The sequence below is a fragment of the Amblyomma maculatum genome, chromosome 1 (assembly GCF_055883805.1).
Source record: "Amblyomma maculatum isolate TAMU_Amacu chromosome 1, ASM5588380v1, whole genome shotgun sequence".
NCBI lineage: Eukaryota > Metazoa > Arthropoda > Arachnida > Ixodida > Ixodidae > Amblyomma > Amblyomma maculatum.
The window spans coordinates 315,544,329-315,567,624 of record NC_139344.1 but is presented as its reverse complement, the minus strand read 5'-3'; the positions used below and the strand labels follow the sequence as shown (position 1 = coordinate 315,567,624).

The following is a 23,296-nucleotide window of genomic DNA, read 5'->3' as shown; positions in this document are numbered from 1 at the left end:
GGCCGCAGAATATGTATTTGTGGTGCCTGCGACTGCAGCTGGCAGTTAGCTTTCTCAAAAAGCGGGACCACACTTTTCAAAAAATATCCAAAAGCCAAGTTGATGTCACATGTCAAAAAATGGAGCAGTCTTTCTTCGCGAGATAAAGCAGCTTCTCTTGCAGTTTCAGATATAACTTTGGCTTTTTTTGCAGGTAGAACATCTTTCTTCTCTGTTATTGCTTTACGCTTGTGACTCGCACCATCGGGATTTTCACCTCCTGTTGATGTGGGCCTTCGAGGAATATGATAGGAATCTAAGAAGGATGGGCATCGCTTTTTTGTTTTTACCTCATTCAAGAAAAAACTGACCAGAGGTTTCCATTGGTCAAGCATTCTAGTGAGGCACTTGCCTAAAGACAACCAACGAGTTGGCACATGTTTCAAAATTTTTCGCACCTCCGTATTGTGCATGTCTTGAAATTCTGAAAGTTTGTCTTTGCGTTTGGCACTTTTCTCCAAGTAATAAAATACATCAACGAGGACCTCGTCGAACTTCACTGGCAAGCACGCTGCTCCTTTCTCAGCAGCCAGATTAATCAGATGACACGGGCAGCCAACAACAACTAAGTTTTCTTGAGCTTCCTTTAAGACTGCAGCGACGCCGTTTTTTTTCCCTAACATAACGTTTGCATTGTCGGCGCAAAACGCAATGCAGTTGGATACAGGCACGTCAACATTTCTCAATGCCTCCAACACGAGGTTACCTATTTTTTGTCCAGTTGCCTCCCCATGAAGTTCTTGAAGGCTCATTAGCCTACTGTCGATCTTCGAGCATTCTTCTACGTAGTAGGTCACTACAATCGGGTATATCTGTGCAGCACTGTCATTGCTACCGTCCACAGCAACAGCAAAAGCACGGTGTTTCAAGGCGTTTAACATCGTGCTTTGCACCTCTGAGGCCATTTCGCCCACGATTGCAGTCGCCTTGGTGCGTCCGCATCCATACCGCTTTGCTTCCTCAGACCGCGGAAACATTTTTCGTAAAAGAGGCCCAACATGGTCGCTGACACTTAGCGGCAGGTTATGTTCGATTAGGAAACCTGTAAAAAGGCACTCCGCACGTATCACACTTTTGTCGCAGTCCTTTTGCAGAAAGTTTGCTATGTTCCCTTGCTGGTCAGTGGCGCGAACGTTGCTCACATGCTTCGCTGTGGAAACGTGATGTTTCAAGTCACCTTTGCCGCCGTGACACACACTGACGTCGCATCCACACGTTGTGCAAAATGCGAAATGTTCGCCTTTTCTTGACGTCACAAAACAAGGAAAGTCAGAAGTATACGATCTCAAAAACTTCTGCAAATATTTCTTTTTCGGCTTTGAGAGCGCCATGATGTCGCGAACAACACAAGGATGTCGATCGTCACACAGTGGACCGCAGACACGCTAAGCCTACACACAGCAAGCGACAGCAACGGTGCACACAAGGGAAGGCCTGAGAAAACGTGCAGCCAAACGGCACCACTGGCTTTAGCTTTGATTTGGCTTCGGCTCGCTGCTAGCCAATGATGCTGATGGCGTTGTTGCTGCCGTTAACTTTGATGGGGGCGTTACGACGTGGCTGCAGATTCTGCGCCGAGATTTTTGCAAAAATGATTTCCGCGCGGGCTGACGCAACTTTTCAGGAGATTTAGGCTAGTGATCGTACAATCGGAAGGTGCAGTGAAAAATCGGGAGTCTCCCGACTGAATCAGGAGAGTTGGCAGGTATGCTATTATCGAAAGACCAGCATGCCTCACTGTTCGCTGTGGAAACAGCAGTGCACGAGGCGATTTTGAAGTACAACTCAGGCAATCTGAGAGCATATTCAAACCTGTGCACAACATTGGGCCTGCGCCCTGGAGCCCTTTCTCTTCAGCGGGCCGCCGAGAAAGACTCTCAGCGCATTAAGAAGGCGCACAAAGCCCATCTTTTGAAAGGACAAAAGTCTAAGAAATTGCCTGCTGCCAGAGACATGAAATTTTACAGTGCAGGAGCATTTTAGACAGTGTGTGCCAGTTTGGAACTTTCGAGCTTGTTTTCTGAAAACTTCGTTTTGAACTTACCACCTTGCTTGTGGAAAGCGCAGCATCGCAATGGGTGCATGGATTTTAATCCCGTTTGTCTTGTTGTAATTGCTGAAATGTGCTTTACATCAAGACAGTCTCAGATTTGCTATTTAGGCTCACCATTTTTTTATTACACAGTAATTAGAGCATGATACCTTCTAAACATAAAGAGAAGATGTATAATAAGTCATTTAGGAAAAGAGCAGAGAAGTTTAAAAAAATTTAAGGAGAATCTTGACCTAGACCACACTTTTTAGTAACTATTAAGAACATTTACAGACCCATAGCCCATTTTGCTGTCATGCTAGGCTTTCCACGAGCAAGCAACATGTTAACAACATATAAACAATGGTAAAATAAAAACTACTGAAGCTATCATTTTGAAACTTTATACCTTTCTGTTTGATGCTATTTCAAGCCAGCCTGCCAAATTTCATCCCTCTAAGTCAAAAAATAAAAAAGTTTGCTCCGATCCCCTCATCCCCCCTTAACCGACGTTACTCTGCAGCGTAGCATAGCTCTCCCTCGTAATATAGTGCACGTAGCCAATAATCACACTTATATTCCCGTCCTGAACTTCCGCTGTTCTGTACAAGTTCTTCCTGAGGGCATTTCTCTCGCCGAACTGACCCCACTGTCTGACTTTAATGTGTCTGCACTTTTACCGGACACTACTGCTGAAGGATCGACACGACCTGCAGAGTCCCCGTGTACGGAGGCCTGCATATCAGGAATGGTAGCTCCTGACTTGCGTCCTGATCGTTCTCAAGCACTTACGCGCCTTCTGACTTGGTACAGTGACATTTTTGATTTTGGTAACCGACCCTTGGGACAAACGTCCCTCGTTACTCATTGCATCGATACAGGAGACGCCAGACCAATTCACAGAAGACCTTACCGAGTCGCCATTTCTGAACGTCGCGTCATACAAGAAGTAGGCAAGATGTTGGTAAGAAATATTATAAAGCCTTCGAGCTGCCCCTGGGTGTCACCTGTCATGCTTGTTAAAAAGGACAATACCTGGAGGTTCTGCGTTTATTACAGACATCTCAACAAAATTACAAAGAAGGACGTTTACCCACTTCCCAGTATAGATTATGCCCTCGACTGCTTGCATGGTGCCAGTTATTTCTCTTCGATTGATCTTCATTCTGGTTATTGGCAGATCGCGGTCGACGAACGGTACCGAGAGAAGACCGCCTTCGTCACACCCGATGGCCTGTACCAGATGCCTTTTGGCTTGTGTAATGCGCCTGCTACATTCGAGCGTATGATGGACTCTCTTTTACGTGGTTTCAAATGGACAACGTGCTTATGTTATCCCGATGCCATTCTTGGAGTCTTCCGAAGAGCTGGTCTTCAGCTGAATTCAAAGAAGTGTAGCTTCGGTCGACGTGAACTCAAAGTGTTCGGACACCTGGTCGATGCCCACGGCGTTCAACCCAAACCCGACAAAATTCGTGCTGTAAGTGCATTTCCTACACCCCATTGTACCAGTGCCGTTCGTAGTTTTCTTGGTCTTTGCTATGGCCTTTTCTCGTATTTTCGGCGATTTGTCCTCAACTTTGCGGACACAGCTCGTCCACTAACACTTCTTCTGAAGAACGACATTCTATTCTGCTGGGGCCAAGAACAATCTCAAGCCTTTTCTGCGCTCATTGCAGCCCTCACCAACCCGCCCGTCCTGGCACACTTCAACCCTTAGCACAAACAGAGGTACGTACCGACGGCAGTGGCCACGGTATTGGCGCCATTCTCGCCCAACAGCAGGCGGGCCGCACTCGCGACATTGCTTATGCCAGTCGCCTCCTTTCAGCGGCTGAGCGGAATTATTCGAGCACAGAACGTGAGTGTTTAGCCCTCGTGTGGGCCATTACAAAATTTCGCCCTTACTTGTTTGGCCACCCGTTCTCCATGATCACTGACCACCACGCCTTATGTTGGCTTTCTACGCTGAAGGACCCTACTGGTCGTCTTGGGCGTTGGGCGCTGAGTCTTCAGGAATACACTTTTTTTGTCGTTCACAAGTCCGGCTGGCTACACACTGATGCCGATTGCCTGTCCCGCGACCCGGTAGATCTGCCACCTGAAAGCGAGTGTGACGATGACACCTGTGTGCTGTCCATCTCTGACCTTTCAAACATTCGTAATGAGCAGTGCTTAGATCCCAAACTTTGCTACATTATCAACCGCCTCAGCACTGATCACCCTGACGCCACTCTTGCGTTGTTTGTGCTCCACAACGGCACTTTATATCGGCGGAATATGCGACCAGATGGCGCTAAGCTTCTGCTCGTAGTACCCGAACACCTGCGTGCCACCGTTCTTTAACAGCTGCATGATGCGCCCACTGCGGGTCATCTTGGGGTATCTCGTACATGGCGCCCTTTAAGCTTTTTTCATTCCTCCATGGTTTTACCAGGTTGATCTTCTGTCCCGTTTTGGACGTGCATAGCCACTAAATTTGCCTCCCTATCGCAAAAGCGTTCCTTTGGCCATGTGCTAGGCAGAGACACAGCAGCGCACTTAGTTTGAATTATCTGTAGCAGAACTGACTTGCGTTTGAAATAGTGGGCTTTTTTATACACAGACCTCTGTGGAGCTTGGCCGGACCAAGTAGTGTAGTTCGAATTATTGAGGTTCAAACTAACGAGCTTTCGCTGTAAAGTCCTTGCCAAAAGTTTACAGCCCAGGGTGTCTTCTTCTGAGTCACACTGTATGGCTCGTAATGCATTCCCAGTGTCCCAAATCTCCTCATTGTAAGATTTTTTGTTCTGTCCTTTCCAGTGCAAAGAAGTTCCGTGAATGACAAAGGAGCGCCGCTGCAAAATTTAGAAGCAGGTCCCCTGAGATCTAAACTTTGGCATAGACTGTACATGTTTGCTTTGCCTGGTTTCTTTCTTCTTCTACGAAGATGTAGAATTGGCAATGCAGATAGGAAAGACACAGTATACTGTACTAATGGACGACTTCAATGCCAAGGTAGGGAAAAAGCAGGCAGGAGACCAGGCAGTAGGTGACTATGGAATGGGTTTTGGAATGCAGGGGGGGAGTTACTAGTTGAGATTGCCGAGTGGGGGGGGTAGAAAATTGGGTGGGCGGGTGAGGTTAAGAAGTTCACAGTGGTCAAGTGGATGCAGCTAGCACATGACTGGGTTAATTGGAGGAATATGGAAGAGGCCTTCGCCCTGCAGTGGGTATAGTCAGGTTGATGATGATGATGATGGTAGTGGTGGTGGTGTTTTTCTTAATAACTGCCCGAGGTTTATCTATGTACAGCCTTCCTCAAGATATACAGTCAGAGGGTTTTGCATCTGACTAGCTTAAGAGCTCTCCTAAAACATTCATAGTTATTCAAGTCTTGTAGGGTGTGAGAATGAAAGTTCTTCTGCAGGTTTGAGTAGAAACCCTGGTGATGCATTACATGCCACACAGCAAGGTCCAGGAACACACACTGTGGGCTGTATATTTTTGACATCCACATCCGTACAAATGGCATCCATATTAGTCGCGGACAGAAGAGTATAGACCACATTCTCGTGGTCAGTCTTCTCGCACGTTAATTAGCAAAACGTAACGCATGTTTTTTGCATACGCTTGGGATATTTACTTTTGTCTTTTGCACATGAGGACAGCAAACTTATTTATTTCTATGGGACAGAAGCGTTTTAATCCGGAAGTGTGGTCCCCGGAAGTGTGGTCTATTTTATTCTGTCCGTGACTGTGCATGTACTACTGGTGTGTGTGCTACTGCAAGAAAACAAAGGATGGCCAGGTACCACCATTAAATCTTCTTTTCTGCCAGCTCAAGCTTAAAGTTGATGGTGTGTTGGCTTTTTCTACGTTTTTCAGCGGAAGCTTTCAAAGTGGTCGTTGATGTGACATGCGAGGAAGGCACAAACGGCCACCACTTCTCACTGCTGCGGGCTGAGCCCAAGTTGGTGGTGTTCGGCGTGTCCACACCCCTTGCCTGCGAACCAGAGCCTGCCAAGTGCATCTTTGATGACGTCTATGGCTATCAGTATGACCTGACTCCTCTCCAGCTCCGCAGTGGGAACTGGGAAGTCTACCACTCCAAGAGCAATCGCCACTTCCACCTCTCGTTCTGCCAGCCACTGAACCCCAGCCCCTCCTACTCATGCCCACGTGAGTGGAAAAACATTGGGGGTTTTGTCTCTCGGTTTTGGAATTGCAGTGGACGGCTTGGGAGCTAGTGATCCCATAACTAGGCACACATTTTGACGGATCAGTATGCTGATATTGCGGAAGTCTGTCAAAAAGCGGGGGAAAAACGGTGGATGAGAGTTAGAACTGTCTCGTAATTAGACTCTATTTTGCTTTACAGTTACTACCATTTAATGCAGTGAATTGGGTGGTTGGCATATGTTGGGTTCCACCCAATTAAAGAGGTCACTATGTAAAGGTTACTGGCGTGCAAATTTTCAAATATTCGAAATTTTGGATATGAATGGAATATGTTTGTTATTCAATTCATATTCGAAAACTAAGATCCGATTTTTTACGAATATATTGTCACGACTCAAGCCACAGGGAGCCGTGAAGGTACACGTAGACGAGGACCCGAGAATAAGGTCTGCTTCTAGTTCCGATAACAGAGCCCAGCACCAGCACGCCTCTCGAGCCAACAACCGCTTCGCCGTTGTCGGCACCGAACACAGCAGTCGTGCGGTGCTAGTCATGTGACATTATCCCCCCCTCCCTCGTGAAAGAAAAACATCGTCCCAATGACAAAGTGAGAGGAGAAAAAAAATTTGGTGTGAGGTGAACTGTACTATAACTTCAAGGTCTCACTTGCAGGAAGCGTTAATGTTACGAAACGCGACGTTAACACAAGCTCAGTCACGCGAAAAGTACGGCTTTAAGCACACCACGTGCACAATTTCAGGCCGCTGACGCCGAACACTGACGGTCACAGTTCTATCTGGAATAACTTCGTAATTAACACTGTTTAAGCGGCGCAGGACTTTATAGGGTCCGAAATACCGGTGGAGCAGTTTCTCGCAGAAGCCTTTGTGGCGCACGGGGGTCCACACCCACACTTGGTCCCCTGGTTCGTAGTTGACTTCCCTGTGGCGAAGGTTATAGTGTTGAGCGTCGGTGGCATGCTGCTCCTTGGTGTGCAAGCGGGCCAGCTGATGGGCTTGCTCGGCCTGTTCAGCGAAATGGGCAGCATCGGGTTCGACCGCTTCATCCCCGCACGGGAGCATCGCGTCCAACATTGTGCGGGCCTCCCTGCCATGTTTGAGACGGAAGGCATAAACTTCATGGTTTCCTGCGGCGCTGTATTGTAGGCGAAGGTGACATACAGCAGGATCTCGTCCCACATTTTATGTTCAACATCGATGTACATTGAGATCATGTCCGCCAAAGTTTTGTTGAGTCGTTCCGTTAGACCATTTGTCTGAGGGTGATATGCTGTTGTGCAATGCTCGGTATGGCTGTGAGTTAAGGTGTCCCACAGTAGCCGAGCTGTGAACATCTTTCCTCGGTCAGTAATGATGGTCGACGGTGCACCGTGTCTGAGCACAATGTCGTTCATAAAGAATCGAGCAACTTCGCCGGCAGTACCTCGGGCAAGGGCCTTCGTTTCAGCGTAGCGTGTTAAGTACTTTGTGGCGATTACGATCCACTTGTGTCCGTTTGAGGATAAAGGAAACGGGCCTAAAAGGTCCATGCCCACTTGTTCGAAAGGTATGAGGGGTGGCTCGATAGATTGCAACATGCCGAATGGCTTGTGCACGGGTTTTTTTCGCCGCTGGCATTGTCGACAAGTCTGTACGGAACTTTTAACGCTCTGAGAAAGATGTGGCCAGTAATAGTTCTGCCGGACTCGGTTTAGGGTGCGTGTAAAGCCAAGATGACCGGAAATTGGTTCGTCGTGGCTGGCCAGGAGGATTTCGTGCCTTAGATCAGCTGGTATGACTAGCAGGTATGTTTTTTCACTCGAAGTAGAATTATTCTTATAAAGCACCCCATTACGGAGGCAGTACGACAACAGCCCCCGAGCAAGATACCGGGGTATTGTAGGGTGCCCACCTTCAAGATGGTCGATGATCAGTCTCAGCTCAGCGTCGGCACGCTGTTTGGAAACGAGGTCGGACGTAGTGACTGCTCCAAGGAAGCTATCGTTGTCGGTGGCACCTGACGAAGGAGGGCCGACGGGCGCGTCGGGTCGTCCGCAGGAGAAGGGATCATTGATGGCACCTCCACCAGTGTCACGACTCGAGCCACAGGGAGCTGTGAAGGTACACGTAGACTAGGACCTGAGAATAAGGTCGGTTTCTAGTTCCGATAACAGAGCCCAGCACCAGCGCGCCTCTCGAGCCAACAACCGCTTCGTCGTCGTCGGCACCAAACACAGCAGTCACGCGGCGCTAGGCACGTGACAATATGAACATAACCAAATACACCGCAAATTAAAAAAACAATAATTTTTCCGAAAATGAATTGCTGTTTCATTGCACTTCACCGCAATGCTTGTCCGCATAGACTGTTCAGTGAAGCATCCTCAAAATGCAACTGAGCTGTTTTCACTTTCCTATATTCTTTCTCGCAACTCTCCTGTCTTCTCTTTCCTTGCTTTTCAGTTTTCCCAGTGCCTAGAATTAGCTTTGTGTGACTGGCCACCCTGCGTTATGCAGTATTATGATTGCAGTCAGGGTGTGTGGCTGTTGTGGGCAGGACTGCTTTGCAAGTTTCTGTCCTGTCCCCTTGTTGGGCCACTCTGTAGGTGGGTGGCTGTTACGCTGTCTGAAGGACTTACCTCTCTTATGGCCTACTCCAGACCTTCAACTGATTGTCCCCCTTCGAACGAGGGTGCACAGATGATATAGCCAACTTAAATGAAATTGTAGTGAACTACACGAGGATATACGAAGACGAGGATTAAGTAGGCGAGAATATCCTCGTGTAGTTCACTACAAAAAAAAAAAAGTAATGAAATTTCCAAATTGTGCACAGTGTACACACTCAGAAAGTCAAGCTGTTGATCTCCCCATTTCTGGTTGCAAAAACTCACAGAAACGATTGGCCAAAAATACAAACTGGAAAAAAAATAAATAAAGAAAATAAAAAAACATTAGAGGGTCTCTTAGATGTCTCTCAAGAAGAGAATGGCGAAAGCCTACCCTTCCCCTGCTATCATTTGCCTCTCATCGTTTGCCTCTTATTGGTGTTCGTTGCAGTGCTACATATAATTATAATTGGTTTACAGGAAAGGATAGGCGCAGTATCTGTCACACACTCTCCCGCTAATGAGAGTTTGGACAGTACACCTTGCTCCTGTCGCATGGCATTCCTTGGCACGCGTTCAAGTGCGGGATTGCAGATCGCAAAAATGCTAGACAAAAACTGGCTGTGGTTTAGCTCTGGTTAAACCAGGTTGAATTGCTTTAGCAATACCTCCATGGCTGCGCTTATGGTTCAGCATGTAGTGTACCTCATGGTGTAGCTTGATATGTTTATCTATGAGTAAAGATATGGCACACAAATGAACAACTAGTCTTCATTGCCTTTATTAATCCCAATGAACACACTACATTGGTCTGTAAAGCTGCTTAAGCATGTCAGAATCAGCCTGCCAGGACCCTGGCAATCACGTTACCCCTATACGCCATGCACAGCACCTACAGGGGCGCCACTGAAAGCCGCATAGTGGCGGCTGTTGGAACCTGAGGCGGCCCTCATGTGGCAAGCGTGGCCGTGGTACGCACGTGCAATCTGCCGTTTGTGCGCATCTCGCAGGCACTTCCACAGTGCCAGTGTGCGCAAGGGGATCGCCCTTTATGATAGTGGACATGTGTTCAATATCACTGCCGTCTGAAACTACATCGCCTCCATATGCATCAAGTGTCTCCTGCAGGCTGGCGTCAACAAGGTTGTGTACGAAGTGGAGCTCATTTTGAGTGCCCCGCTTTCATTACAACGCCACGCTAATTCGTTCATACCTTGACCTATGAACCAGTGTTCTTTCTTTGCTTAATGTTACACGCTTGCTTCGCTTACATGCAATAAATTGCTACAGCAAACTAGGCAGCGTCGTCGAAACTGCGAGTGGTTTCGTACCGGTGCGACCGCAGGAAAAGCCAGCGAGCTTGCAAACCAGCATTCCGAGCATCAGAAAAATAGCGCATATTGGGCTCCTGTAGTAAAGTTCAGATTTTTCATGCTTGCGCTTTACCACTACCTGTACAGGACGGATTTCACCTATTCCGTCGTCAAAAAGGTAGATCTGGTAGATAATTTCATGGGGAAGGGAGATATGAGCAGAGGCAATATCTCAAAGTCTGCATCACAGGTTAGCCAAGAGCATATTATATTTAAATTTTAAATCCTATTTTATTATTGTAGTATCATCTTTATCTCATTTGTATCACCCTCGCACCCGACTGCAGAATTACAGCGCGCTTTATAACAAGCTCTAGAACCTTTAGACTGAATATCAAATGCAGTGACATGTTATGTTTTCGCAATCTTGCCAGCTGACAGGAACGCTGGCTCTGGTCTTCAAAGTAATTGTATGGCAAGTTTCAAAACGCATATTGGAAAACGTCTGTTCAATAACCTGCCGCAGCGGCTCAGGCTACTGAGGAAGATCGAGTTATCGGGACCGAAGTAAACCGCGCCGCCCGCGTTCAAGTGGAGGCGAAACGCAAAATGCAACTGGTTGCTGTGCGATGTCAATGCACGCTAAAGATTGTCTGGCTAAGCATTTCGTAAATCTAATGCGTATTGTATATTCCCGGCAGCGGAGGAAATCAAGTTTAAACAAGAAGTGTTCATGGAAGGTGCAATGACATCAGAAAACACTGAAAACATAGTTGTCACTCAGCCCTGCCACACGGCAAATTTAATGCCTTTTCCATCAAATGACGTTCGTTCAAAATGATATTTGTTTGCTGTTACACAAGAAAATATGACATTCAATAAAAACGACATTAGTTATCGAATGAGTTTGAGGTACTCATCTGAATGCGATCAACGAGGAAGTGTGTTCTCGATCCCAGAGACTCTGTGAGAAGATACACCCAAAATAAACTACACACGTGCCACCTGCAATAAATACTACTGTGCTCCTATAATTGTGCAGCTAGTCGTGTTTGTGAAATATGCCAAATACCATTGTAAAAAAAACAACAATCTGGCACCCATCGCTCCCAGCCAACCCGTAGCCACCGCACCCAGCGCGGGCGGAACAGGTCGCTCCTGCTGCCGCGAGTCCCCGACACGGCGAATTTCTTTTGCCACCTTCAGAAAAGCATGCTGTGTTGATCTTGAATAATGAGCACTTAATTTGATGAAGGAATAAAAAAAATATATCTTTACTGATGATCGCTGTGAGAACTGCAATACAAGCAATTTTCTGCTATTAGCAGCTGCCGCCGGTGTGACGCAGCTCATCTGATTTCATTCTCTAGCTCCGCTGCTAAGGCGTCGCCGAAGTTACACATTCCGTTTACTGTAAGGCAATGTGAGAAAATTGAACTGATACTCAGGCAGTTTTATGAATATGAAATTTACTATTTCCAAAGCGCTTCCAGCTGCCTCTTTGATGCAAAACCGTTTAGGCGTTTAGGCATAGCGACTACTAGGGCCTAGCACACGGCCAGAGCGCCGTCGTTGGCCGCTTGCGTGGGCAGAGTCGTTGCGGTAAGCTCGCGGTATTCGATGTGGCAAGCGTTACGAATTTGGCATATGCTTTCTTGACGAGGCCAAGCTCGGCCATTTTTCGACGTGTCTTAATACACCGAGCGAACGATCTGGCGAAAACATACGGTAGTCAGCGGGGCTGTAGTATGCTTCGTCGTATGGCGATACTCGAAGGTTCTATAAAAGCGCCGTCAGAGAGTACACTAGATACTGCCTATTTTACGTTTTGCTCTTGACACTTGCTTTAGTGCGCAAAGTGTACGCTTTGTTGAACCTCGTACGCGTTTCGCAGTCGAGCGCAGACGTGTGCACTTTCCGTGCCCTTTCATAATGAACAGGTTGGTTACAAGGCATGCAAGACATGAATGTTAATTTAAAGGCTGCTTTCGTTTACAGCGCAGTCATCTTCGCAACATACTGAAGGCGCACCAACATTTTCATGTCAATCGCAGTTACCATACTTTGGAAATGGCATTAGCTTTGGTCGTGTAGCAGCGCGTCGAAAAAATGACATTAACCTGAACAAATGTCATTCGGTGCGATTGCTTGCTTTCTGTGTCGAAAAACCGCAATTCACGGCCGCCGTCGTTCTCGTGAAGCATCACTGAAAACTTGTACAAACGTGTTCCTGGCAAGGTTTTATGTCTGTCCGAAAAACCAGCTACGCAGCAATTCTTCCGGGACATTGCTAAAGGTTGACAGCGGCGTTATATCTGTTAAACAAAAACACGACGGGCGCGCATAGAGGCTGACATGAACAGCGCCCGACCGAGCCTGCCTACGCTTTGTGGCTTTGGCGACAGGCGGCATTGTCGGCGTTTTGCGCATCGCGTATAGGCCACTAAGGTACGTTCATACGGCTTAGTTAAAACCGTATTCGGATCGGCTGCGGCTCAAGGTCAAACGTGGCTCTTTTGGGACTATGCGATGGGCTGAAACCTGGCGCAGTATTGCTAACACAATAAAAACGCACCTTGCGGAATCTCGCAAAATAAGACAGATCTCGTGCACAGCTCTCTCGCACGGGATTTCGTTCCATGAGCCTAGAAAGGCTTTCACCTTAAAAGTAAGGAAATGGCTACCGCCATCTGGAAGTTGTTTGACCGCCAATATGAAAAAATGACTGGAATAACAAACTGGAGACATGGAGTGGCTATCACGCAATGCAGATCATTGAACACTGTATGGGGAGTGATTTCAGACGATGAGCTCAAGTATATAACAGGACTCCTGGAAGGTCTAAAAGGGCGGAATGTGACAAATGTTTATCGAATAAAAATGAGATGTGAGAACGAAGAAATTCTCACCAAACATAGTCCTCACATTCGCATCGAGCATACTGTCAGACTTCATTGAGGTAGGCCATACATCCCAAATCCACGCTGTTACAACTACCAAAAATATGGCCACAATTCTCAAAGTTGCCACTCCCAACGTACCTGCGTGAAATACTATGCTTCACATGAACTTCCTACTGACACCTGTGAAGTTGAAACCCACCTCTGTGCAAACATGGGAATGCAGTGATATGGCCTACTTGCAATGCTGTCTTGGAAGAAGAAATTCTAACCTTGAAAGTCACAGAAAATGTAACTTGCTAAGAAGCACGCACCCAACTTTCAATCTGAAAGCGATGCTACTCTGTTATAACGCAACAGTGAGTGGCATCACAGCGGTCTTTAGCACCTGCCCAGGCCACACCCAGCAGCTCTGCCTGCCAGAGACAAATTTTGGACGCCAATGAAGACAATTCTCAAAAACTAAAATTTTTTGTTGTGATTGCGAGCAGTAAATCAGGCTTTCTGGAGATGCTGCTGTCATAATTAATAATAATATTCTAACATATGAACGAAACCACACTGTTGGAAACTTAATTTAGCCATTTGGGCACTATTTCGATCTTAAACTAGTTTCAGTAATATATTCTAAGATAATCTTACCATTGATTAAATGAAGCGTTCACTGTCTGCATTATTGCTAAGGTGCATGTGGTGATCCTTTAGTCTTCAGGAATTGCATAACCAAATCACGGGGTGTGGTACATGCAAGAATGCAGGGAGGCAAAAAAAAAAGACAAAATAAAGCCTGGCAAGTTTTTCGACTACAGTTAAACCTGGTTATAATGAAATTGTAAAATGTCCGCGATTTTTCGTTACATCCAGGTTTTCGTTACATGCAGTTTTCGCGTGAAGACCCAAAAGGACAATGTAGAAGAAAAACTAGATGAAGAATTGATGTAAGCGAAAGCACCTTGAAAGTGTTTACAGTAAATCAGAATTATTTGATGTCATAGAAGGGGATGTTTTGCGATCGTGCTGATAGCGCGGCGCGACTGCAGCGGCAGCCTCCACCTCCGCGGCTCGCTCGATGAGTCTACAAGGGAGCGGGGAAAGAGGGTGGCGGAGGAATCAGTCTGGGGGAGAGCGCGCCAACACGCGTCATCAGCACGTTCCGCTGTTCCCGCGGCCGGCAGACGCACGGGAGCCCGTGAGCAGCCACGTGGTAGCGATGGACGCACGCTGCTCACCCTGTGTCTTATTTGTTTTTTTTGGCAGCTTTTAAGCATGAACTATTGTAGTGCCATGTTTCGTAGGCGAAAGCAGCGGAGACTGCGCTGTCTGCCGCGGAGATGTGTCGTCGGCGCTGAAACACGGCGCATTGTATCTGCTGCGGTCACTCGTTGCTATAGTAGATGTTCCTCTCACTTCAGTTCGTGTTCTATCGTCCTGAAACTTGCGGGGTTCTGGCAAATTTCCCCTAACTCGGCACTAGCTAAGAAACAGTCGGTACCTCGAGTTCGTTATATTAAGGTCAACTGCCGCGACTTGTTCGTTAAATGGAGTTTTCAAATACATTCACTGCAACTGGGGCGGCGTTGAGGAATTGAAAAACTTCGTAATATCGAGGAATTCGCTACATGGAGGTTCGTTATATAGAGGTTTAACATCCAATGTTAGAAAACCTTATAAATTTCAGAAAGGCAAAACCTCAAGCACAATATGTTCGTTGAAATTCCGAAAGAGAATTCTGGTAAAAGTATGCTTCATCCATTAACAGTTCAATCACATCCAAAAAAAAAAGTTTGCAAACTAAATAGTAACTTTTCAGCTTTCACAGTTTCTTTTCTCACAACTCCTGCTATATAAACAAGCATTGAAGAACAAGCAAACATGTTGGGGGAACATTCCTTAATAATCTCTAGCTCCTTGCTGTACACAGACTCATTTCTAAGTACAAAAACACAGAGCAGACATTTGACAAGTGGCTCAACTATGAGCCATACAATAATTCTCATCACACTTCAAGAACTTCATAGAGTACTGGCAGCTGGTAAACTAACTGCACTTGGCCCTGACCAAATGCATTACGAAATGCTACCCCATCTTTTAGAACACCGTAGGGAGCATCTGCTAAAGCAGATGTTTGTGTATACGTAGTACTTTACGACACCACAGAACCCGAGCACCCACGCTTAGCCATGTGTGGCATCACCGGGTCTGTGCAAAATGGGATCCTGGTGGTTGAGCCGACGCTGAGTGATTGGACCTTTAAGGTCTCTCGGCTGAGGCAACACACCACTTTGGCCCATGCTTCCCATAGACTGCACGCCTGACCCGACCAGGGGAAATTGGCACTCTCCTTTTCCTATCCTCCCCTCCATCTTTCGTTTTCTTGTTTTCTATCTTATAGCTGCCCTGTATGCTTCTCTATTCTGGTATCTTTCCTTCTTCCAGGCAGCTAGGTTTCACCTTGTGTGGTATATGGTATAATCACCCTGAGTTATACCATGTTAGGTTATAGCTAGGATGTGCGGTTGGTGAGGGCAGGACCTGCTTGCATGTTCCTGTCCCATCCCCTGGTTGTGTTTTGTGGTGGGTAGCTGCCACCCCTGCCGAAAAATGCGCCTTTTATGGCATCCTTCTCAAACCGAACTGATCGCCTTAAAGAAGAGGCAGACCGATGATACAGCAGAATTTCTGCAAAAAATGCAAGGAAAAACATTGCCAGATACCGTGCATACATTTAAAAAACGAACAGAAATCAGACCGAATTTTGTCCTTATTTCTAGCAGCCGTATGTTTGACTGGCACCTTAACCAAAATACAAACTTAGCAAAATTGCCAGCATGGACCTGCTCCTCGAACTTGTTGACGAAGCACAGTATGAACGGCTAGCAAACATTCAATCACTTGGGGACCCCGCCGGGGTGGCGCAGTGGTTACGACGCTCGACTACTGTTCCCAAGGACGCGGGATCGAATCCCGGCCTCGGCGGCAGCTTTTCGGTGGAGGCGAAAAGCAAGGTGTCCGTGTGCTGTGCGATGTCAGTGCACGTTAAAGAACCCCAGGTGGTCGAAATTTCCGGAGTCCTCCACTACGGCGTCTCTCATAGCCTGAGTTGCTTTGGGACGTTAAACCCCACAAACCAACCAACCAACTTGGGGATGTCGCCGTGACTGTCACTGCTCAACATTTTAGGGAAGTAATTTTATGTTGCTTGCGCATTGGACACACCCACCTCAAAATTTCTTACCGCCAAAACAAGATGAACTGCTCTGCGAAAGGTGTGGTGATGGACTGACAGTAAATTACATCATAATTGCCTGTACACGACTTGAAGAATAAGAAAAAAAAAAAAAAAATCTTAGAGAACACATCCCATTACACCCCAAGCTGCTTTTAGGCGGTCAAGCATTTGTTGATTCCGCACAAATTTTTAACTTCCTCAAAGAAGCCACCATTTTAAACAAACTAGTATAAGTGTCAAACTATCTTACCTGTACAATCAGATTATAATCCTTTGTTTGGTGCATCATAGCCTTGGCCGCTTTTGTGCCATAAAACTCGGTACAGTCAGAACTCTATTTAATGAAACACGATTAAACGAAAGTCTTGATTTAATGAAGGTATCCCGATTCCCCCTCGGATGTCCATATGGTTCAATGCTTCGAGTAACTTGAAATAACGAAACTAATTTCGTAATTTCGTTATCCATCGCAATTTAACAAACCTTTTGTTGAAAATGAAGATGAAAATGTGTATTTTTGGTCTATTTTGTACTAAATGTTAATGAATGTACTGACTCTGAGCTAACGGTAAAATAGTGCAGCAACTACGTCCCGCTTTTGCTGAACTGCGTGGGGCACAACATGAGTTATATTGATTTGAATTTACGAGATTTTGCCAGCGGTAAAAAGCCTGCCCGTCGACCTGCAATTTCATTGTAGCAACATAGCATAGTGGACAAGTTGGTATTGTATTTAAAGATGAAGTAACAGTACAGCTTCCCTGGGCCTTTGTTTAAGTTGCGCTGTTATGTTCTTTCAAAACATCATTTCATTTTCAGCGCATTTACGCTTTCCAAATATGATGCTGCGGTACTTCCTTCATGCCTCGACACCATATAATAATCGATTGTATCGGATTAAGTGACTGACAAATGCCTCCCTCAATTTAACGAAGTTCTCGATTTAATGAAATATTTCGTGGCTCCCCTCAACTTCGTTAAATCAAGTTTTAACTGTATAACTAACTATCATCTCTCAGACCCTGTGGTAGGAGCACTTTTAAGGTTGTCCAACGAAATGGGGGGAAGCGTAAAAATAGCATAGGCTTGGAAGAGAGCAGGGTTAGTACCACATCTGAAATAAAGACCACCTACATCTCCCGAGAGATTTAGGCTAGTTGTCTTGCAAAGTCATTTGAAAGTATCAGGTTTAAGTTCATTTTTGAATTTCATGAACTTCCTGACATTCATCAGTGCAGGCTTAAAATAGCATTCTCTGGCCACCTTGTCAGACTTGAAAACATAATCTGAGAAGCTTTCATACACAAGCAGCACTGTCTGACAGTTTTCTTTGACAAGGAGAGGGCGTACGACACCAGATGGAGGTTTAGGATTCTCCGTGACCTGGCGCACCTAGGAATTTGGGCTTGTCAAACCATTCCATGTACGCCTAGGTTCGGCCTTTTTGAGAGACTTTAGTTGGGAGAACGGAGGACCCCCATGGATGTATTTTGAGTACAACACTCTCCATTGTAAAAATGAATTCATAGCAAAAATAATCCAAATCCTATCATGTGTTTCGTTCATGTCAATGACCTTCAAATCGCATGCACATCCTCGGGTGTATCAACATGCGAGAGATACTATATACAACTGATATTAAACAAACCAGTGATCTGGCCAGACAGCAATGGATTTCTTTTCTGACTAAAGAGAGGCCTGCAGATTGTGCCCACTCTGTGCCCAGGGCTTAAAGTATATAAAGTATTTAAGAGGGGTCTGAGACCTTCCTCACTCAAATGTATAAGGACTGCTTGAATACGAAGCAAGCTGCCATATTTTATTTTTTCAGTGGTTTTCAGAACATTTCTTTATTATTTCCACATTTTTGCAGTTAGTTTCAATGTATTTTGTAAAACCCAAGCTACAGAACAATTATTTTTTGCTTTTGTATAATAGGTGCAAAGTAGACTACCAGCTGCTTTTTCTTTCCCTTTTCACCTCTGCTTGAATCGCCCCCCTCCGATGGAGCCAGACTTTAAGCACTGTTTGTACTTGTATGAAAACATATTACCTGCGAAACAAGAACAAATTTTTAGGCATAGAGGATTAGCCAAAAAACTAATTCTGCCACACATGGAAAACCCCCAAAACAAAGCTTCAGAATGTGTCAACATACTCAAGGCACTCTCATGGAAGCACTGGAGATATGATAGGACACATTTTTAACATATTTATCGCTCTCTAGTATGCTCTTCGTTGTACTAAGATGCATATCTTTTGGAAGAAGGCAGCAGAGCAGGTAACAACACAAAGCATAAAAAGCACACACAAACACAAGGACAATGCTACACTGACAACTATATTGACAAGAACCCGCACATCTTCATCTCCCTGTGCAGATGCATAGTTCTTTAATTCAGCGAGACCATCATACTTGAAAAAATTAGACCCAGTACATAACTCAGGCCTGTGTTTTCCATGCGGAACATGCAGAACATCTATACATAACCTGTTTGTAGAAATGAATTAATTCCCCTAGAAAGTAGATGTGCTGTGCTTTCTTGTGCGTATATCGTTAAAATCAGATCTGTTATCACCGGGCAGCTGATTTGTTTTTGCAAAGTGTCTCGTGAACTGTATTCACTAACAAACCTCAAGCTACCAGGCCACTGCACTTAGTTTGAACAGTTGTGTCAAGACCTTGTTGACCTTTCCTGGTTTTAGTTTTTTGCTTTATTTAAAACAATTTTTAAGGAAGCAAATGTGTGTTGTAGGTCTGAAAACCTGTAGTCTAATACATACAACTAAAATGTTGTACCACGTGCTTGGTGCAGGAAGCCTTAGCTACTTATATGCTACTAAACCCAACACAGCTCAGTTATTTTCTGTTTTCTTTTTTTCTTTCACCGATCAGATATTCAATATACGAATGTATTCTTTTTTTTCCCACAATTGTATTTGATCCATATGCAGAAACTTCTATATTTGCACATGCCTAGTAAAAGTGAACTTGCATATTCTGAGTCAGTTTTGTGTGCTTCGGCATGTCTGTGCAGCCGGTGTTGCAGTCTGCGAGACGGACACCCTGCACCCCAGTCACCTGGGCGTCAGCTGGGGAGGCACTTACAGAGCCCCCATGGTTACTGACAAGAGCACCTTACTCCTACAATACCCAAACGGTGCACCCTGTGCCAATGGTCAGCGCGCACGGAGGACTCTCATCTCTCTAATCTGCAGTGACGAACAGGCAAGTGGCATGGAGGCATTGCCAACTTTTCAGCAGTATATTTGTGCAGCCAGATCATGTAGCATGTGACAGATCACATAGCATTCTTATGTATGCTGGTCTCTGTATGAAAGCAAAAGTGGCCCTAATCTTGTTCATCCTGTCTCCAGCAAAGGTAAAGTTTGAAAAGCACCACCACATAGCTTCGAAGTGTATCATTTATTGAACCTCTGCCAGTGCCTCTGAATTATTCCAGTGGCTGCTATGTTGGAGATCTAACTGGCAGTTAGTTAGGCCCTCTCCCATTTGCTTTCACAAGCAACTAGCAATTCTGTGCCAACTGAATTACTTGCATGGGCATCTCACAGCTTTGCAGGCATTTTTCATGCATTTCTTTTGCTGAAAGTCCTTTTAGTGCTAATAATGAGAGCAGTCTGTAAAATTGAATAAATATAAAAAAAAAGTGGCTCTTGTGGCGAATGGTCGATATCCTTGCATTACTATACAGTCGCCTGGGACAGACTGGCACGTGTAGTGCACTGGGAATGGACACAGCCTTGCAGACACTTGCAGCTTACCTCGAGGAGACACTGTGTTTGCATTGGTGCACCAATTCTCTGAGGAGTGGAAATGCACGAGACTCGATGTTGCTCTCAGGGCCAGTATTAGGAACTTTCTGGCAGCATCAAAATAACTCTCGTGATATGTATGGTCATCTGGGCTGAAGAATTGTTTTGTTTTGTGCTTATCTTTGTCCTGCACTGCATTTTGAGGGCCTCATTAAAAGCTCGCATTTTAGTTGAAATGTCACCCTAAACAGATGAGAGCGTGAACATCAAAATTGCAAAAAAAGGCGGTCTTGCTTATTTCTGCCAACTTATAAAAATTTTCAAGGCTCATGCGAACCTAATTTTGCCACGCTGACTGCCTTTGAGCACTGTGACACCATTTACACTGCCAGAGCTTGTGACTTTTTGAAGGTTGTCGAGAACAGGCAACTATTTGGCTGTCAATTTTTTATTTGGTTAGTCTTATTTTTAAAAATTAACATGGTTGCTCTCAAACTCACATGGTTTATTCATAAAAAACATTTTAACTCAAAAAAGGGGTACAGAACTGGTTTCACATTCGAGGTTTCAGGAGACGGACAGGACACTATTCAGTTTGAGGTATACAGGGGGGGGGAACAGTCATGGATTGCAATCATGGTTGTGCATTTGACAGTGGTGAAGGAGATGCTGCTACTCTTCCTGTGCGGTTAGCTTCATTTGCCTGTTGGCACTCGTCTGGAACCATACCATCTTTCACCATTATCTATAAAGGTGTTTGCTCAGTCTAGATATTTTGGCGCTTTTCACAGGGTGCATTCTTGTAAGGATATCAATGTTCAAGGTGTCTTACACCACAAATCACTGAGTACACTTGCCTGGATAGGAAGGGCCTGAAGTTGTTGTATGGAGAGGAAGAGGGGCATGTGACATGAGTGCAAAATGCTCTTGCAGAGCTTGGCACCTTTTGTTGCCTCAAGCACCCTTGTTCACTTCTTGCAGGTTGGCCCCAGGTATCTTGCTGAATCGGAAGACTGTGAATTGCTGTTTGACTTCCAGACACCAGCCGCATGTCCTTTAAAAGTGAGTACTTTTTCTTTTCTCCCTCTTTCTTTCTGTTTCTTTCTGGCATGTTAAGAAATGCCGCACAAACTATGGCAAACAAATGTTGCAGCATACCTTACCGACCCTTCTGAACCAGTTGTACTGCTCTGAAAATATAGATTTAACCAATATTTCTTTGAAAGAATTGCCCCAAATGTTCATGTAGTTTTGTACTGTACAAGTACAATGCACTGCGTACTAAAAGTATGTCTCTTTCTTTGTACAGACGATGTTTTTTTTTTTGTTTTTTTCCTGACATCTTGTTTGATGTATTGTATTCCGCCGCCGTCAATGCTGCTCTGTAAGAGGAAGCCAGGACCTCTCAAGCTGTCTATACAGCTTTTTCCCTGGCTGTCCTCGCAACACCAGTTGCAGAAATAAACCTTCAACCTTCAACCTTCTCTACCATCTTTGTCATATTCTTGCCAAGTCTGTGATAGTGACCTTATTGTGGTTAATGAATGACATGTTGTTACAGACAGAACGTTGGTTAAGAAGGTGTTGGGGGGGGGGAGAATCTTAGCGCTCTATTTTTTGCCTATATGTAATGAAAATGTACAGCCATACTTGATTCCTTGTGCTGATTTCAAATATTACATAAGCATTTTTGTGCGGTGGATTATTGCTCAAGGTGCTGCAGAATTTCTTCATTCGACCAGCATTCATTCAGAACAGAAGAGCGTGTTGTCGGGCTAGTTGGTTCTGCATAGTATATAAGAGAAATGCGCAACAACTTCACACTGTTTTGTGTGTTTCTTCCTGTGTCCTGTTGAAGTTGTTGCGCATTTCTCTTTTATACTATTCATTCAGAAACTTGAACTTGAGTATGTGTCGTCGGATGCTTGTAATTTGTACATCTGTGGGGTCACATCAAAGTACAACTCACAAAGCCAGTTATTGTCTAAACAGACCTCCTTGATTCAACAGACATAGTTCTAGCGCTTTAGACAGGTACGAAGGGAGAACAGACACCACAAACGCTTGAACCAGAGTTGCATGAAACAGTGGTGCCTGTGCACCTCAGGCAGGTGCAATATGGCGCCAACTATTGCAAATCCCCCATTGCCTAGCCGCACAGTGCAGCCACTTCACTGTGTTAGAATTTAAAATTTTGCTTTTCTTCTAAATGTTGGGACCCGTTAAAGTGTATTCTTGATTAAAGCTTTCATCTTCCGGTCGCAGATGGCAAAAGGTGCAGATTGTGTGGTGCAAGATCCTCGTTATGGTTATGTGTACAACATGTCCCTGCTGAAGAATGCCTCTGGTGACTATGAAGTATATGCACCTGGCTTCACGTACCTGATCAACATTTGCCAGCCTCTGAAGACTGGCGCAGCTGGCTGCGCTGGAGCTGCAGTGTGTCAGACTAAACCTCACGATGCCCAGTTTAGTGTGGATGCTGGTAAGTAGCACTGCTCATCTTCATTGTGGCTGCATGTTAAAAAGCAGGTTTCTCGGTTTCGCAGTGGTCAGTACAAGTGGCTGGTCATGGAAAAGCATTTGAACAGATATGAAGTATAATTATGATGGTCACTCTTAAAAGCGATTCTTCACTAATTCTTGCTACCCAGCTGGTGGTGGCAGTAAGGAGTGGATATATCAGATGTTTCTCTCAACACAAGTGCCTGTAAAAATGATCTGAAAGTGATGTGTGTTCATATATCCTTGTCATACCAGAGCTAAATGTTCGGATGTTGGAATTAGTAGTTTAAAATTCTCTAGCTTAGGCGATCCCACTAATGCACACATTCTTCAGCTATAGGTCCAACAGTTCTTGCAAGAGTTTTTTGACTGTCACTGTTTGAAGCCTCTGTGCCTTCAGAAACATGCAAAAAGTTTTCTTGATGCATCTTTAGCTAAATACTTGCATGCCAAAATGTGTATGTAAATCACAATTGCTAATATCATTGTAAAGCACGAGAAATGTGGGTACTTCTTAACTGATTTGGACAGAGGTGGCTCAGAGTGCCTTTTCTATCTCTGTCCATGAAAAAACTATTTTGTGGGTGCACGCTGCTTGCTCTGACATACAGTAGCAGACAGGTCATAGAAGTGACACATTGTTTAAAATTTTTGCAACCTTTAAAATAGGCATTTTAATGTATACGGGGTCTGACAAGTGTATACAGTACAACCTCGTTGGTATATTCCCGA

The 23,296-nt window shown here is 45.1% G+C and overlaps 1 protein-coding gene across 1 annotated transcript in view; it reads left to right on the top strand.

Annotated features, from left to right (window-relative positions):
* Lerp (lysosomal enzyme receptor protein) overlaps positions 1 to 23,296 on the top strand; it is a 164,809-nt gene that overhangs the window by 72,901 nt on the left and 68,612 nt on the right. The window contains exons 18-21 of the mRNA XM_084605664.1: positions 5,939 to 6,232; positions 19,321 to 19,511; positions 21,041 to 21,121; positions 22,325 to 22,544. Of these exons, the coding sequence (XP_084461790.1) occupies positions 5,939 to 6,232; positions 19,321 to 19,511; positions 21,041 to 21,121; positions 22,325 to 22,544 (786 nt within the window). The remainder of the gene's footprint in view (positions 1 to 5,938; positions 6,233 to 19,320; positions 19,512 to 21,040; positions 21,122 to 22,324; positions 22,545 to 23,296) is intronic.